Source organism: Phaenicophaeus curvirostris, chromosome 7 (assembly GCF_032191515.1).
Source record: "Phaenicophaeus curvirostris isolate KB17595 chromosome 7, BPBGC_Pcur_1.0, whole genome shotgun sequence".
Lineage (NCBI taxonomy): Eukaryota > Metazoa > Chordata > Aves > Cuculiformes > Cuculidae > Phaenicophaeus > Phaenicophaeus curvirostris.
This window is the reverse complement of record NC_091398.1, coordinates 22,512,539-22,529,782: the sequence shown is the minus strand read 5'-3', so window position 1 is coordinate 22,529,782 and position 17,244 is coordinate 22,512,539. Positions and strand designations below refer to the sequence as shown.

General features: G+C 35.2%; 1 protein-coding gene across 3 annotated transcripts in view; it reads right to left on the bottom strand.

The window, feature by feature from the left end:
• LOC138722707 (sodium channel protein type 2 subunit alpha-like) overlaps positions 1–17,244 on the bottom strand; it is a 78,758-nt gene that overhangs the window by 52,149 nt on the left and 9,365 nt on the right. The window contains exons 2-9 of one of the 3 annotated variants that reach the window (XM_069861186.1): positions 14,668–14,902; positions 9,021–9,337; positions 5,531–5,648; positions 4,535–4,625; positions 3,009–3,137; positions 2,417–2,508; positions 1,113–1,385; positions 745–808 (exon numbers count right to left, since the gene is read on the bottom strand). In XM_069861186.1, coding sequence (XP_069717287.1) covers positions 745–808; positions 1,113–1,385; positions 2,417–2,508; positions 3,009–3,137; positions 4,535–4,625; positions 5,531–5,648; positions 9,021–9,287 — 1,034 coding nt within the window. In that variant the 5' untranslated portion in view covers positions 9,288–9,337; positions 14,668–14,902. Of the gene's footprint in view, positions 1–744; positions 809–1,112; positions 1,386–2,228; positions 2,321–2,416; positions 2,509–3,008; positions 3,138–4,534; positions 4,626–5,530; positions 5,649–9,020; positions 9,338–14,667; positions 14,903–17,244 lie in introns of all 3 variants that reach the window. The other 2 variants (XM_069861184.1, XM_069861185.1) reach the window with 2 other exon arrangements.

The window sequence follows — 17,244 nt, the reverse complement described above, 5'->3', positions numbered from 1 at the left end:
CGTTTGGGAAAAAGGAAGTCCTAAGAAACAAACTAATACAGGAGCAAATGAAAGATACTCTTCCCATCCGTTCACTGGTTGAAATGACCTAAATATTTAAATCCTCCTCAGTCATATTTTGCAAGTAGAATCTTTATTCCAAATGAATGATTTCCTGGCAGAAATAATTGCTAAAATGTTGTTAAGGTTACAGACAGATTAAACAATATTATTAGCTAAATCCAATTGTACTGTTAGGGATCTCCCACATAATGCTCAAATTTTTTTTTTAATAAGCTTCTTCACTGTTGCCAGTTAGGTGTTGGAGCGCAGCTAACAATTCTAAGCTCATAGTTGGCTATGTGTGCATGGCAGAATTTGCCAGTAATAAAAACGGAAAGGCTTGAAAAAAGAGATTCAGTCTTAAATTATGAGGTGACTACTCTGCTTTCTTAATATTATACATATTGTCGTTCTCAGTTCTAACCTTCGCTTTTATCCTACTTTCTTCAATCAGTACATCTCCAAAATAGATTTTACAAGAGTTCAGATATTAACATTGATATCATTTTCCAATCAAGTAAGAAGAAAGGCTGTTAATGAGTCTATTATTTAGACAGAGAGTACAATATTTTGACTTAAGAAGAAGTGATTGTTTAGCAGCAAAACTCTATAAGGTTTGTAACACTGCTAAATATGCAGTTGTAACTGCTACAGTTAGGTTTTTCTGCAGAATATAGCAGAGGGTTTTTGAAAGGGTCTTACCCTGCATCAGAGCTATTTCCACAAAGTAGAGGATCTCTTTGTCCTTCCAAAATGTAAAAATGAGCTGTGTAGAAAGCATTAGAAACATGTGAATAAATTAAATGAACCTGAAAATACTACAAAGTAAAATAAATATAAATTGTAGTAAAAACCAAAGTGACTGGCTGATGATTACTTCGTAGTTTGTTTAGGAACACTTCTGGTTATTGAACTTGTTTATTGTATGTATTTGATCTCTGTCCATCAGTAACTGAAAGCAGTTTACATAAGGCAGAAATATAAACCATTCAATATTCTTTGTTTGATCACAAGTAGTTACATCCTACAGGCACAAATATAGTAAAAATAGTTATATCAGTCATTCTTACTTTCATCTTCAATGTAATCCTTCCAGTTAAATGTGCTCACTGTCATATTAACAAATGTACCATTTTCATCCATTGTGCTATTAAAGTAGGAAATAACAATTGTTTCAAAAGTAGAATTATCTGGAGGCCACTGCAGGCATTTATTCCTCAAATTTCCCATGAACAGCTGCAGTCCTATTAGTGCAAATACACTCAGACAAAACACAGTCAGGATCATAACGTCCGAGAGCTTCTTCACAGACTGAATTAGGGCTCCTACAATAGTCTTTAGGCCTGCAAAGAGAAAAGATCCACAGATTTATTAAAAAGTATCTTTGCCATTCCCATATAATTAAGATGTCATGCAGACACTTTAAAGGAATTTCTTTCTCAAAAAGTAAAGCTTCATGAGCAGCCTCAGAGCTTGCGAAGATGCATGAAAGAAAAAGATTCTTTTTTAGGAGTATGGAATCTGCGTATATTCCAATAAATTGATTATATGTTATTCTCAAGCAGGAAATTTTATCAATCATGTTATAGATTTTATTTTAGGTCTTAGTTTTTCTCTGCACTTAATATTTTGCCAATAATTCAGTTTCCAGTTAATATTAAATATGACTTTACAACAGTATGAAGATAGAATGAGCTAGAATGGCAAGTAATTTTGAGGGAAAAAAATCATTTGCATTTGATAAATTTTCCTGTGAAATATTTATCACCTTTTGGGTAGCTTTTTTTTTGTTGTTGCTTGGTTGTCTTCAAGACTAATGTCAATCTTAAGTAGTAAAAGAAAGGAAAAAATCCAAAATCAAGAAAGCCATAGCGCTAAAGCTTTTTTTAATGTATAAGAGACAGCTTATCATAATACAATGCAGAAAAATAAAGCAAAATAACTGATAGGCTTCATGTTTTATGTTTCATGCAAGAATCTGTTAAACTCAAAGGCTGATTTTGCAAAATAAAAGAAGCTAATGCTGAAAAGGCGAAGAATCATAACCCAGACTTATGGCCATGCCTTTTTTTTTTCTTCTTTTTTTTTGGCAACACGAGCAGCAAACAGCAAGACTTATGCTCAAAAGAAGTGAATTTGACTTCAATGGAACGAAAGTCAGCCTTGGTGTTTAACCTTGCTCTCACCTGGAATGACTGATATTGTTTTCAAAGCTCGGAGAACTCTGAATGTTCTCAACGCTGAGACATTGCCCAGGTCCACAAACTCTGTCACATATCTGCAATAGGGGAGTTCACACACAAACACAATGACAGCACACAAATAACAGTTGGAGATACGAGGGGCCTAACACCTTACACCAACTACTTCTTACCTGGAATTACAGAAATAGTTTTCAAAGCTCTCAATACTCTGAAAGTTCGAAGAGCTGAAACATTGCCTAGGTTTACAAATTCTGTTACATACCTGTAGGATTAAATCACAGTTATTCAGAATTGAGGCAGATCTTATACTAATTATGTGGGTCTTCAAAACCTCTGTGGCAACATTAGTGATCATACTCCAAAATTTACCTGTCTCTTCAGTACAACTCACTTTTACAATTATTTATTTTAATCAGTTTTGCTTGAATTTCATTGAAGTGAAACTCAACAATTTATATTTGAACAGCTAATTAAACTAATTATTTTGCAATAGGATGGTGACATGAAGTCAAGGGATGGCTTCCATTCTGTTGAGCAGAAAAAAGTAGGACATGAAATTAGTGTCCCTCAGCAGTAATTACACTGGCAGCTGACACTACATGCTGGCATATTTTACTTTGATTTATGAGTACTAAAAAACACGATGCCATGTCTAAACTTCACAGGTTGTAGAAATGAAATACTTTTAAATAAATGCATTTATTATAATATTTGCCAATAATTTCATGCCCTAAAAGTTTAAAAAGTTCTTGAACCACTTACGCCATTAAAATGACACTGAAGTCAAGCCAGTTCCATGGGTCTCGCAGAAAAGTAAAACCTTCTAAGCAGAAGCCCCTTGCAAGAATTTTGATAAGTGACTCAAAGGTATAAATTCCAGTGAAAGTGTACCTAAAAAGCAGGAATAATGGATTTTTGCATACTTATGCTTATAAACAGAGTGCTTTTTTATCAAAGATGACTTGCAAGAAAAGTATTTAGAAATGAAGGGAGAAAATGTACTCTATATACTATTAATATTCTAAAAGCTTCATTTAATCTCAGTTTTTGTGCTTACAAACAATTTCAGAATAGTATTTACAGATACATTTCTGACTTTGATATTTATATATACATTCTTCGGCACTCACAGGGCTGCCTCTTTGCTTGTATTCACAAATCAGGTAGATGTCTAAGTGTTACAAAAAATAAACATTTTTTCATGTCAAAATCACAGCGTTTCGTGAAAATCAGTTCCAAATAATAACTATACTCATGCCTATAATAGAGGTTTATTTCATAAATAAACATAAAAAAATAAGAAAGCATGCCCACACTGTTATTTTTGAAGATGTGGAGCGTGATTAGCAATTTACCTGGTGTGGGACAACCATTCATTTATAAACATAGAAGAGTCAGTTATAACTGGAGTAATGCAGGGACTTCCTGAGACCCGTGTGGGTCTGTGTGGACCTCCAGAATAAAGAAAATCTACCTACAGACACTACTGCTCTCCTTTCAGACTCTCAGAAACTCTGACAAGCCATAGCCACTGCTGACCATCTGGGAATGTGTGTGTACTAGTGCAGTTTGTAAATACAGCATTCAGAGTGAGATTCCTTAATACAGTGAAATAAATAAATAGAAATCAATAATGGCTATTAGAGAACATAAGGGAATGACAGAAGTGACAAGTGGTTAGAACTATGTTTTCATGAGTAATGGTATTTCAAAAGAAAATGTATCTGTATGTTGTTACAGAACAAACTTGAATGGTTAACCCGGAACAAGAAAGGGACACAGAGATACTTTGTCTTTTCCTTACTCCTCTGAGCTCTTTGTTGCTCCTTCATAGGTAGGGCCCTTTCCTCAGTGGTCTGAGCTTCTTGAGTTTTGGGTGCTGTGTGTGCTTGCTGTGGCTGGCATTTGTCAGTTCACATCAGTGAGCCACAATGAATGTTCCACTGTGCTAAGATCATGGATACTCAATCTATGTATGGCTGGCCTCACCAATGACTTGCAACAATTTTACATGCACATTTGAAGTTCTGGAGCGTTTTTCCAATTTACAGCTCAGAACACCCAAGGCAGAATTCACAGTAGAAGTTCAGACATTCCTAAGACATAATTACTCTTAAACTATTAAATTATTCACAAGGAAATCAGAAAGATATTTATAATGTCATGAAATCTGAGTCCTTGCAACTCTGGAAAAGACCATTCTGACATCAAACTTCCCAAAACTTCTTATTTGGAGCCATACAAAAACAAAGTAGTAAAAATGAAGAAGTAAAAATGTTGTAACTTACTCTACATTCTTTGTCCAGTCTGGAGGGTTACTCATGGTCATAAATACACAGTTGGTCAGAATAGTGCACATGATAAGCATGCTGAATAATGTAGATTATAGTCAAGGGATGTATCTTAGAAAAAACTGACAGTTTTACAACACTGAAATAATTGAAAATATTAAGTATATAAAAATACATACAAATGGCATTCTAAAAAAAATCTGGAAATAAATCTTTATGCATAATTTTAGCCATTTTAAATTGTATGCCATTCGGCATGTTATGGTGCACTTACTGCAAAACAATGCATTACTTTTACAATTATGGCAGGTTTCAGATTTAAATGAAACTTAAAGAAATCCTTAAGTCTGGAAAAATATGAAATGAGTACCCAGACATAGTTACTTAATCAGTAAGTGCTCCCCGAATCAGGGGGAGCACTCTAAAAGATCTTTAGGCAGAGGTTGGATGTTTATGTCCAAGTTGTTCCTTGGACATGACTGAAATATATTTGAAAATATTCTTGTTCATTCTGACCTGGATCTTTTATAGTACACCCACCCCAATGCTGAAAATGCAATGCTGAAAAAGTATGCCTGAAAAGGCAGCTATTTCCTCGTGCTCTTTTGTCCTTGCTAAGTGATTCTAGTTCATGAATAGTACTACTGGTCTTGGTAAAAGTGTGACCTTAGAGATGTTCAAGTGCAATGGTTTGTTACTAATTTGGCCTTAGCTGCAGGGCTCAGCATGGGATCAGGTCTCCTTTTGTACATAAAGCCTGATATTTAAACTCTGACAGCTTTAGGTTCAGTAGAGAATTCTCTTGGTAGGAATGAAGATCATACTACAATTCACACATGATATTGCTGACTTTTATGTGTGATCAGCATATGCTTAGTTAGCCTAATATACCCACATGGACATAATTTGTATATCCATATGAAAAGTATTATTTCAGTAATTAAATAGTTTTAAATGGTAATCCTTAAATCAACATTAAGGAAAAAGGATATGAATGTACCAAAATCTTGATAGCAATTTTTCTGATGGGATTAAAAGGAGTTAAAATGTACAAGGCAGACGTGGCACTGAATCGGAAAATTGCCTTTCCCTTATTCAATACTATGAAAGTCTGCAAAATAGAAATACAAAATTAAAATACAATATTGACTATATAAACATCACATTTCAGCACTAAAATATTTTCAATTTTATTTCTAATGAAGTATTTGATTAAAGTCAGAGTTTCAAATTAACCAAATGCATTCTACCCTGTGAGCAAACACTGAAAGAACCAAAACAGCAAAAGGGCAATTCTAAAGGCCAGTGTGTATTTGGAACAAATATTTGACAGACTTACATACACCTGCCTGTTGACAAGGACAAACACCTGTCACTAAACAATTAACCATAATTTAAAAATAGTTTTGTTTTCATTTTAGGTTTTTAAATACTACCAATATAAGTTATATCCAGCTCCTAAAAATGTATCTGTGAAAAAATAAAAGAGATTAATAAATTGCCAGCTGACATGATTCTCAGCAGTCTGAGAGAAGTGTACCCCAAAGTTTGGCATCCTATAAAAACAAATCTTCTCTTCAAAAAGATCCAATTTTACTTGTAACAATATCCTCTTCTTTTCCTTATATGTAAGCACCAAATTTAGGTAGTTATTATCTTTTAAAATTTGGCCTGATAAACCTATGGTTCATGTTCACTTTCATACTGTTCCTCTTGGCAGTCATCGCCTAAGTGTTTTCATTTTTATGCCAAGTATATTTTTGTGTGAGGTTTACTTGCATCTTTGGTGCTGTTTGAAATTTCTTGAGGACATAGCTGTCCTTCATTCCTTTTGCTCTTTGTGGATGCTAATGGCTCTGCTTTGTGTTACAATAACGGAGTCTTTGTTACACTCTCAGCAGCGCAATATAGTATCACTGTTCTCCATGTTGATTTCCATCCTCCTCAAAAACTTGGCTGTGAATGCTGCCCTCTCCATGGCTTTTACTGCCTATCTGGTCTGCTGTTTCCGGGAGAGAAAGCAAACCTCTCTACAGCTGAAATGAAACAGGTAAGGAATGTTGCTGGTGTCAGTTCCCAGAGAAACAACAAGCATAGCTCTAAAGATGACGGAGAACGGATTCACACTCACTGGTATTTCTTTCTGCCCTATAGTGCTTCACTCTGCTAGAAATGGTAGAAAGATGTTGCCTGTCCCAAGGTCACTGCTGCAGTAAAGCCTAAGGACAGACTACAAATCATGTATGATTTTCTCTGCACTGACAAGTCAATAATTAGGAGTAGTTTCTGCTATAAACTGGCAGAGGAATGACTAATTCTAGTTCATCATTTAAGGCATCCATTTGTTTTCTGTTGAGCACATTAGGCTGGTACATAACATAAACTCAAATATCTGTCACTTGAGACAAAAGATTCTGCAGTTTACTAATTACTGTCATAGCCTAACAAGACTATCTGTAGCCTGAGTTTTTACGCTTTTTTTCCCAAAAAATCTGATTACCTTTTCTGATTACTGAAGGTTAGAAAGTATAGTTCAGTACTTCTTAGGTTTTCTGACACTTCATTTGTAGAAGACTTGTTTAGAAAAGTTTAGTCCTGAATAAAGTTATGCAACTTCATTCCTGAATTGTTTTGCAGCTGGTCAAGAAAAAGGCTTAGAGTGTGCAAGTAAGAACCCTCATGGAACTGCTGATATAACCAAAACCATATAAATGAAAATAACCTTTGGCAACACTCTCTCTCTAAGCTTTCACTTCTTTACGTTTCCTTGATAATGTTAATATTTGTATGATCCACAGCACTGTTTATTTAACTTTGGCAACTGCTAAGTTGTGGAAGTTGTGGATTCTGCTTTACTTTCCATTCCTATTACTGAAGCCATATTTTTTAGAATAGTTTTGTGAACCATAGGCAACCACAAATTCAGCCACAAAATTGAGACAACTACTGGCATTATTTTTTCCTAACAAACAAAATAACTTTCTTAAAGTTTAAAATATTTTATGTCTTCATTTTTTCATAGTCACTGAACATCAAGTTTCTTATTTGGATGACAGCCTGGAATGCCCCAAGCCATCATCAGAGCAACTGTGTCCATTCCCTTCTCTGTTTCAGAGAGACAAGGAAAGATAATCCCAAGCACTTGTCCATAAAATGCTTTCTGCATTTTCTAATTTACAGTTATTATCCATTGCTTCATCTTCCTTCATCCTCCTTATCCACACCACCTATCAGGATCCGAGAGAAAATCTCGATGCTGCTAAAGGAGCATGCAGAAATAAGCAGATAGAGATTACAGAAGAGAACCTCCTCTTACTGCTGTATCTTTCACTGATCTATGCAGAATATAAAGTGTCTTTAAGTATTCCCCAGGCTGGACTATTACAGATCCTGGAGGAATTTTACATAGTCTACAATTAATCCCAGCTATGGAGATAGACTATATGTTCCTTGTGTTTCTCTTAAGAATTAAGAATTACAGATTGTATGTATCATTGCTCCAAAACAAAAAAAAACCCAACCAAACAAACCCATACTCTACTGCATATTCTGACCTTTAAAAAGTGGAAAACTTTACTTGAATAGATCTGTTTGAACCAGCCTTTATACCACCAGGTCCCTGGATTGTGGATTGTGTCAAAATGAGAACACTGTATTACTGTGCAAGTCAGAAGAGGACTCACACCTTTTAGGAGTTTAAATTCTTCATGGAGCATAGCTATGCTATTAATGGTCCAGTTGTGTTATAGCCTTGCACATGTAATTCTGGCACATTACTTTTTTCTCACAACATGTAACTCTTCGCTCTGCTCTTTCTGCATGAAAACTCTCAATCAGTCTTTAGAACCAAACTGTCTTTTTTTTCGATTCTGTCCTCAAAACGTAGCTTTCCTGTAGTGTCTGCCAGAGACTTCTGATTCACAGCTGTGCAGCAGAGAACTATCGCAGCAATCCCAAGCACCTCAAGCAACAGTTTTCATTGTGGCAGTTATATATGACCCAAGATTTACACAGTCTCTATATGCTATATATATATATTTTACACAAACACATATAGATGCATGTTCACATAACTTATATAGCTTTAACAGAAGCAAAGAATACAGTCGCAGTCCTTCAGTTCACTAACTTGGATGGATGCTAACTGTTTATCTACAACCATCTCCACTGCAAAAGCAGTCTTGGAACATCTTGTTTGTCATAAACAGTCTTACTGCTATATTGAAATCTGAAAAACTCAGTCATGTTCTCAAGTTCAGGCAAGTTCAAGGAAGCTGTATCTTCCTTACACGGAGGTAAATAACAAGTAACTCAATAGAGGGTGGAGGATTCACAATATAGAAGAGCAAAAATCAGCTCTGTTAGATGGAAGGATGTTTATGTATATTTACTGGATTGATGGCTTTAATCATCATATTTTGTATTTAAACTTTTCTAATGTAGAAACTCATACTCCCTTATCAGCAAAAGATTATTCACTCACTTTTTTATTGATATAATATGGGTCCAGGTCTTCCAAAGGTTCAGAAACCATTCCTGGAGGTATGTCACCGTAAATAAATGGCAGTGTCTTTCCTGCCTCCAAGTCACTGTTTGGTTTTGGACCATTTTCATCATCATCATCTGTATGTTCTTGCTTGGTGTTTTTAGCTTTTTCTTCTGCAGAACGCTTTTCAATAGCTGCGAGAGAATCTCTAGTAAAATAGCGGAAGCTTTCAGGTCCTGGTGGTACCAGCAGTGCCTGTGCCATGTTTTCATCCTGCAAATTTAATTACTTCTAGCCTCTTGCATAAGAATGACCTATAATAGAAAATAAGATAATTTAGGAAAACTAGATTGTACCAACAGGAAAAAAACAGCGAACGTTTGCTCAGAAATGCTTTCCAAGCCTGCAATAGAAGCAGAATATCTCAAAGATGCATAAAAGTTAAAAGCAACTGCTCAGAATGTATTAAGATATTTTATAAATTACTTTTCAGCTTTTTCTTGTTGATCTAAAAAAGACACTACTTCTTCCCCAAACACTGTTTTGCCTATGTCCTTAGACTCTCCCAGTCTGAGCAAAATGCTCACACAAGTGTTATATCAGTATATCTATTTTTTAACAAGTATAAATGCATGTTCTATGAAGTACTCTAGAAAATTGTAAACCTATATTTTACTAGCTAACACATTTTATCATCCCATATTTTTTCAAGTGTCAATAATCCAACTTTACAAAGGTAAATGCTTCCATTAAATGAAAAAGAAGGTTTTGTGTGATTAATGCTGTTTAAATGACAGCAACTTAATTACAGGAGGAGCAAGCATTATTCTTTCTTACTGAAAGCTTACTGTGCTGAAGGTTAATATTAGATATTAAAGCAGGTTATGGTGCATTTATTGACTGTCTGTGAGCTGTGAATCAAAACCACAAGCCTTTTGAGAAAAATGAAACAAGATGCATGACCAAGACCATATGGGAACAGAATGCTGCTCCTGTTTTTTTGCAAGGCAAGTGTCATAATGTTATTTCAGATTAAAACTAGTTTGAAATGTAAGATTCTTGTTCCCTATGAATGTCTTTGGTGTCAGTGCTAACTGATGTAATCCCTGGTGTTTTTTCCTGCTCTCTGCACTAAACTCTCCACTGTACAACACATTTCTTCATGAAGCCCTGCAATGCATTGACTGGAAGTAATGTTTTTGTCTCCCTTCCAAGTCCCTCTGCATCAGGACCAGTTGCTTAAACTGATGCACTGTACAAGACACTGGAGAAGTCTGAATGACTTTGGGGAGGGAATGACAGAAGGAACGCAGATATGGTTCAGGAGCTGCGCCATCAAGTAAGAAATTATAGCATTGATATATACTTTGCCAAAATTTGTGGCATACTCTATTAGTAATTTTAATTATGAAAACCAGGTTTTAAGAGTGAATTTCAGTGCCTGAAGAGAGTTCTAATTGTTTTTTCTGTATATGAATCCACATAGCCTTCCCTATGTTACCTCATGAATGTGCAACACCTGTGTTCTGGAGGTGCCACGTCTAGATTTCAGACTAAATATTTTATTCACTTGCATTCACTCCATAATCTTTCTCCTAAAGCTTCTGGACTCTCTGGAGTAGTCTGTAGAAATCAAACACACACAAAATGTGCCATAGTAAAGGTAATAGGAAATAATGGACATATGAATCTACAATAGAAAACTGGAGGGAAGGGATAAGTCAATGTAATGTGTAGAATCATAGAGATCCTGGAGGGGCTGGAGGTACTGATGCAGTATAAAATGAAAAATAAATTGTTAAGCCAGCCAGAGTCTCCAGCACGCAATCTTATCACATGTTGCTGTACTGAAACTTCTGCTGCTAATTTTTAGTTTGTTCAAGACAGAAGCCTCTACTGATTTTTTATTAATGTAACTCCAATTATAAGGATCCTAAACTCAAAACTGCCCCTTAGTTGAGAATTAAAAGCAGACATATTCTCTGGATACAGCCCACACTCCTTTAGTTATTACTTTTGCCCATCAAGGATTAATAAACTAAGATGATGTTTGAGGTTTCCCTTTAGTCTTTCTGAATAATAGATTCTTTTATTACAAATTTTACAGGTCACTGATTCAAGTTGTTAAGCTAGATGCATCTTCTATGAAACTAGTCTTAAAAGGTGCACCCTCCTAGAGTGTCATCATTGGATCCCTCTTTTCTTTATAGTTCAGTGCATTTGTTTATGTCGCTTATCATCCATTAAATGTTATGGTTATGAATACTATAACAAAATACATCGTCCTCGCTAGGAATATATGTATCTGTATTGCTAGAAGTTGTCAAAGGGATCAATGAATGATCAGGAAAACAAATATTAGCAGACTTGCAGTTTCATTGTATTTTTTAGACACTCATAAAATATGCTTCAAAAATGTTTTCTTTATAAGTTGGAAACATCACTTGGGTCCTGCCTCCACTACTTTCTAGTGCAGTTATACCTTTCCTGGCTGCTGCTATTTTGCAGGAAGTTCTTTCCTGTAATAAATATACCCCAAGTGTTTTCATTCAGATTACAAAGGTTAATAAAACAACATGTAAATACGTGTTTGATTACTGTTGCCATACATGCAGTAAATAGATCAATGAAACAAAAGTAAAGAATGAGACTGAACAATAAACACTATCCATATGTTCTTAATTTTATGCATATTTCTGTTAATTATATTATGCCTATGGATATCTTGTTAAATTATATTTTTAATATAATTATCTTCTTATAATTTACATAGAAGATGACTCAGAAAGTAAGTGAAGTATCTGTGCTATCAATGTCAAACTAATTTTTGTGTGTCTCTGACAAATCCAGAAGAGTGGCGTGAAGTATCTGTTTTTATATGTCAAGTCAGGTTAATGGTGAAAGTGAAAGTATTAGTGTAAGAAAGAGGTGGCTTCTGTGGTTATTTATTAAAATCATCAAGTTATCTGACTGCATGAAACAGTCCACATATACCCTTCAAAACTTTCAAAGTCAAGAAATAACTGTCTTCAAAGTGGTATCAGAATTATTTTCCTGCTAAAACCTTGAAAAAGGTGACTATTGAGATTTTAATTCCCTTAAAACTGAAACACTGTCACATAAACATGTATTTGATTAGAGCTGGAATAAGTGTGAGGCTAGCAAACAGAATGACCAAAATGACCAAATATCATCATTTTCTTATGCTAACCTTTTATTTGAGAGACTGTAATTTGGGAATAATATCTTCCTTTCTGCCAAGCATAGCAACAGCCTTTCAGATGCTAAAATCTGGATTAAAAACTGCGCTCTATATCACTAGTGCTAATAAGGTTAGCTGTCTCATACTAGGCCAGCAAAAATACTTCTCCAAAGAAAGGTGGGGCTCCCATGGTAGGAGAGACAGAAACAATGGGGCTAGTGGCACCACTTCAGCATCAGCTAGAGATTATTTTCTGCAGCTTTAGAAGTAAAAAGTGTAACAGTTTTGAGCTAATGTCCTGAGAAGGAAAGGAGTGCAGAGGGACCTGTAAAAATCAGGTGTTGTTTTTCTGGAAGTGAAATCATGTTTTAGTAACTATGCTGTGATCACATTCCAAACCGGGTAATGCTACATTCAATTTATCCTAAAAGAAAAAGATGGATAAAAGTTAGTTTGTCATGCAGAAGATCTAAAATGAAACATTTTGATTGAAATTTCAAATGGCATTTATGTACAGAGGCTAATTTCACAAAGAAAACCCTGTTTTCTTATCTGCTGAAATGATTTGAAGAGGTATTTTTTAGTTATAGATTATTATCTTCTCATAACTGACATTTACCTTGTTTTTCCTGGCATCTTTACACTTATTTTTTCTGCTTTAAAAATATTTGAATAAGAAACAGAACTCCATAAAGAAGACTACAGCCCCAAAATGTCACTGCTGTAACTCAAAGTGGTAAAGGCAATGTAATACAGATTTAATTGAGCTATCTGAAGAGGTATCCAGTCAAAACTATCCATGTGTCCTAAGACAAGGAATCCATAAATGTTGGTTCTGCAAAAGCAGATGTTTTTCCTCAAAGATGAAAACAGCCTCCATCACACATCACCTGCTCAGAACCTGTCTCTTTTTTAAACGGTAACCTACTCATTTCAACTATGATAATTTGTGTTCACAGCTCCTAACTGATTAATATGCAGGATTTGTTACCCTTTTTTTCCATTCCTTCCAACATTTATCATTCATCTATTGTGTCATTTCCATTAGACTATAATTTATCTGTAGCAATGACTAATTTTTGTCTGGATTTTTACAGTCAGCCTTAGTAGCCTGTAGGGATTCATGTTATGTAACTATTTAAAAAAAATAATGAAATCATCACCAGGTATTTATTAACAAAATTAATAAATCACAGAAGACAAAAATGCTTAGTTATTATGAGAATAGAAAATCAACTAATAAGTGTATGTAACAGAAATAATACTTCCTTAATAAAACCTTACTTTAAAAAGATTTAGAATGTGTTAGTGATAAGTGGCTGAGTATGAAGTAGTTCACATTGACTGAAACCTGACTGAAGAACAGTAAATACAGGAAATACAAATGAATTAATACTAAGGTAGTGCTTCAGGGTTGTTACATGCGATTTTTTGTAATGTCCTCAGTAATGTCTTGCAATAAGAGTGAAAGCACCTTAACTAAATCTTAAGAACCCAAAGCTCAACAAAAGACAAATACTGTAAGAGTCTGGAAATCTGGGCAGAAGATAATGCATGAGAGTCAGTCTGACTGGTAAAAGACCAAGTAAATGGGAAAACACTCAAAACACATTAGAGACTGAGAAGCAATCTCAGACCTATCTGAAAGATCCAGAAGCTACCTCTTGGGATGTCTTTGGACACTGCTCAGCAATGGGTAGTCTTTCCCCTCTGTTTATTTGCCTGTCTGTGCCCAGTGCTATTGCATACTCATGTCTTTTCTTCCCTCTCTACCTCACTACAACATTTGCTTTTGCATTGTTTTTTTCCCATTTCTTCTGTCCTCCTACCTTCGAGTGGAAATTGTGGCTTATGATCCTTACATCAAGGCTAATGTATGCTGTACCTAGTAAACCATAGTAATCAAAAATAGGTAGTTTGTGTAAAGAAATGTACCTGGTCTCCTCAGATTCATACCTGCAAGTTGTAGAACCCCCCAAAAAACCACTTGACCTATTTATTTTTAAAAATTGACCAAAACTTCCTGGAATTCTTTAAATGCAGGCCTGCCTTGTATTTTCTTTAACACCATAAGCTGCCTCTGAGAAGGTGTGAAAAGAGATCAAGTGTGAATACTTAAAGTATTGGAGAAACCTCAAGAAGGTCCAATGAAAACCATGTACAATTTAAGAGGAATAAGAAAGGTCTCTTTCTCAGCTTATCAACATAGTCAGAGTAAAGTACTCAACTAATATTTTACAAATACCTTCCAATATTAAAGAACCTTACATCCTAATGAAATTAGCTACAATGCATAACACAAATTCCTACAGATAGACCTCACTGAAGATGTTTGTTTCATTTTCCCACTGATATTTTAGTGAAGATAAATAGCACTGTAACAAATGACCATATTATTGAAGTGAAATATTACTTCTGGCTAAAAAGAAAGTATGGTCTTACCTTATTTTTTCTAAGAAATGCCAAATCTCAGAATTTAGCCACTGGATCTTTTAATATCATAAAACCAAAAAGGCTGCATTTCTAGCAGAAAATGGAATTGATAAGAAAAGTTGCTCGTTGGGAACTGAAGCTTCTTCAAGACTCTCTCATTCTTTGTTTTTGTGTCCAAAGCTTCTCAAAATTTATTGTGGTAGACAAATGTAAGTACATATTCACACAGACATATTTTTCCAACCTATGAGTGAAGACACATGGGAAAAGCAGGATGAAACACGGGTTAGTCCACAAAACCTAACACAGACCAGAAGTACATTTAAGAATATCCTTTAAATGATTCAAGTGTCAGAAATTCCATTTATTGTTTTAGCTTCATGCTTTAACTAAATGGGTCTTGTTGAGATTACCGTATGACTAGCGCAGTCTCTAGTACACAGAGCGCAACTGTGCCCAGGCTAACAGGATTGTTCTCTTCTATCATTTAGGGAACTGCATAGTGTATCATTACTTCCCACTGGATTTACTGTCTTTAACCAGGAATAGAAGTTTATTCAGTCCATGCTTGCATGAAAATTTGGATACTTCTGCCTGATCTTTATCTTAGACAATGTTGGTATAAGTGTTTTTCTTTGTGTGACAAATTTTTCCTTCCATCTCAAGCAATGTAATAGCAGAAAAAGATGATTTCTCCTCCATGTTCTTCAATTTAAAGATTGCATCATTACAAGAGCTGACCAAAAACCGGCTATGGCTTCTTCAGTCTTCAGTGCTTTCATAATCTGAGTTTCTAGTTCACTAAATTTAAATAGCCTACTAATAGCTTGCAAACTTCAGTTTTCAGCTATTGAGATTGAGATGTCTTTGAGACATTTATTCTTATTTGAACTAGATTTATTTCTGGCTCTTTTCATACTGTTTTTCTGTTGCTGTTGTTGTTTTGTTTTTATTCCCAGAGAAGAAAAGAAAAAAGAAAACATCCTTCTCTTCTAGGTCTCTGCTCCTGCCAAAGCAGTCCTTAATGATACTTTTCTCCAAATGTAGTGAGAATGAGCAGCCGCTGTAGAAACTCAGTAGATAAATAAAGAACACCTGTGTAGATACAAACTGGGTCAAAGAGAACACAGAAGGTGAGAAAACAGAAAGTGAAAGCTTTCTACTAGACCACTGCTTCATTTATAAAGATAGATGATCTCCAATTACTCTTACTGAAAATATAGTTAAGATTAGTACTAGTTACTATTAATCTAGAATTACATTTTCACAAAGATAGAATAATGCCATAATTAGAGCTTCTATTTGCTTAATAATGTAATATAAAGTCATTCCAATGATTGCTAACAGCAAACTCAATGTCCTGGTCATTTTCAGTTAAGGACTGATTCAGCACATCTTACTGTGGTGAGTCACTACTGGAGAGGCTCCACTGAAGACATCTGAAAGCTGTGTCTTTAGTACTATCCTCAGGGAATCATGACTCTTATACTGCCACCAATGATACTTGTTCACCAATGCGTATTTTCCACTAAATGTAGCTTTTCCTGGGGGTACAGAGGGGATTTCCCCTTCCCTTTGCCTAGTGGGTGCATATGGATTCTGCCTCTGAAGTAGCATCGTGACTGAAATCTGATCTCATGGTCAGATACAGTGCAAGTAAGTAAAATGTGTAAGTGCTGTTGCTTGCAAGCTTTTAAATAATATGAAAGGGATAGTATACCTTCCTAATTGCTAATGCTAAGCATTCATGTAACATTTATTTTCAAAAGAGGTGGTTTAACTTCTATCCAGATGTTAAAATATTTGCTAGTTTGCAAAATGCTAATGTGTGTTGAGGAATTAATCTTTAATGTGAAAATTGTTAACAAGACTAGCAGTGCAGGTAATTTCAATAAATCTTTATTTTGAATTTGAGCCCAAGGCAGTCACAGAGAACCTTTTTTCACGTATAACCTATACTACACCTCTCTATTATATCTTATGTATGTTTGTACTGGCTGTATCTCCAATGGATAAGGAATGCAGCTTTTATCTACTAATGACAGTAGCATAGTAGTGTCAGTGGCACACACAGCAAAAACTGAAGGAAGGAGATTGGCGGAATTGTGAGCCATTTGTCCTGAGTTTACGATAGAATGTCAAAGTAACTACATTACAGAATTTCAGTCAATAACATATAGAATCAGAATCATTATAGTTAGAAAAGATTTCTAAGATTGTCAAGTCCAAATGTCAGCCCAACAGCACCATGCCCACTAAACCACGTCCCAAAGTGCCATGTCTACACACTTCTTGAACACCTCCACAGATGGAGACTCCATCACTTCCCTGGGTAGCCTGTTCAGCCTTCATCTCATACAGCTTTAAGCATTTTTTTTTTCTGTATAACGCAGACATTTGCAACACATGTTGTACTTTGGTGTTGATCTAATAGTTCTCATTCCAAGTCTAGAAATATTCATAGGCAGGTCCAGATTTTACAGTTTTACTGTAGCTGAAGGTGATGATAAGAGAATTGTTTTGGCTGTTATCACATTGACGGAAATTGGTTTTAGTTGAGTTAGATTATCCCAATTCAGCTTCCAA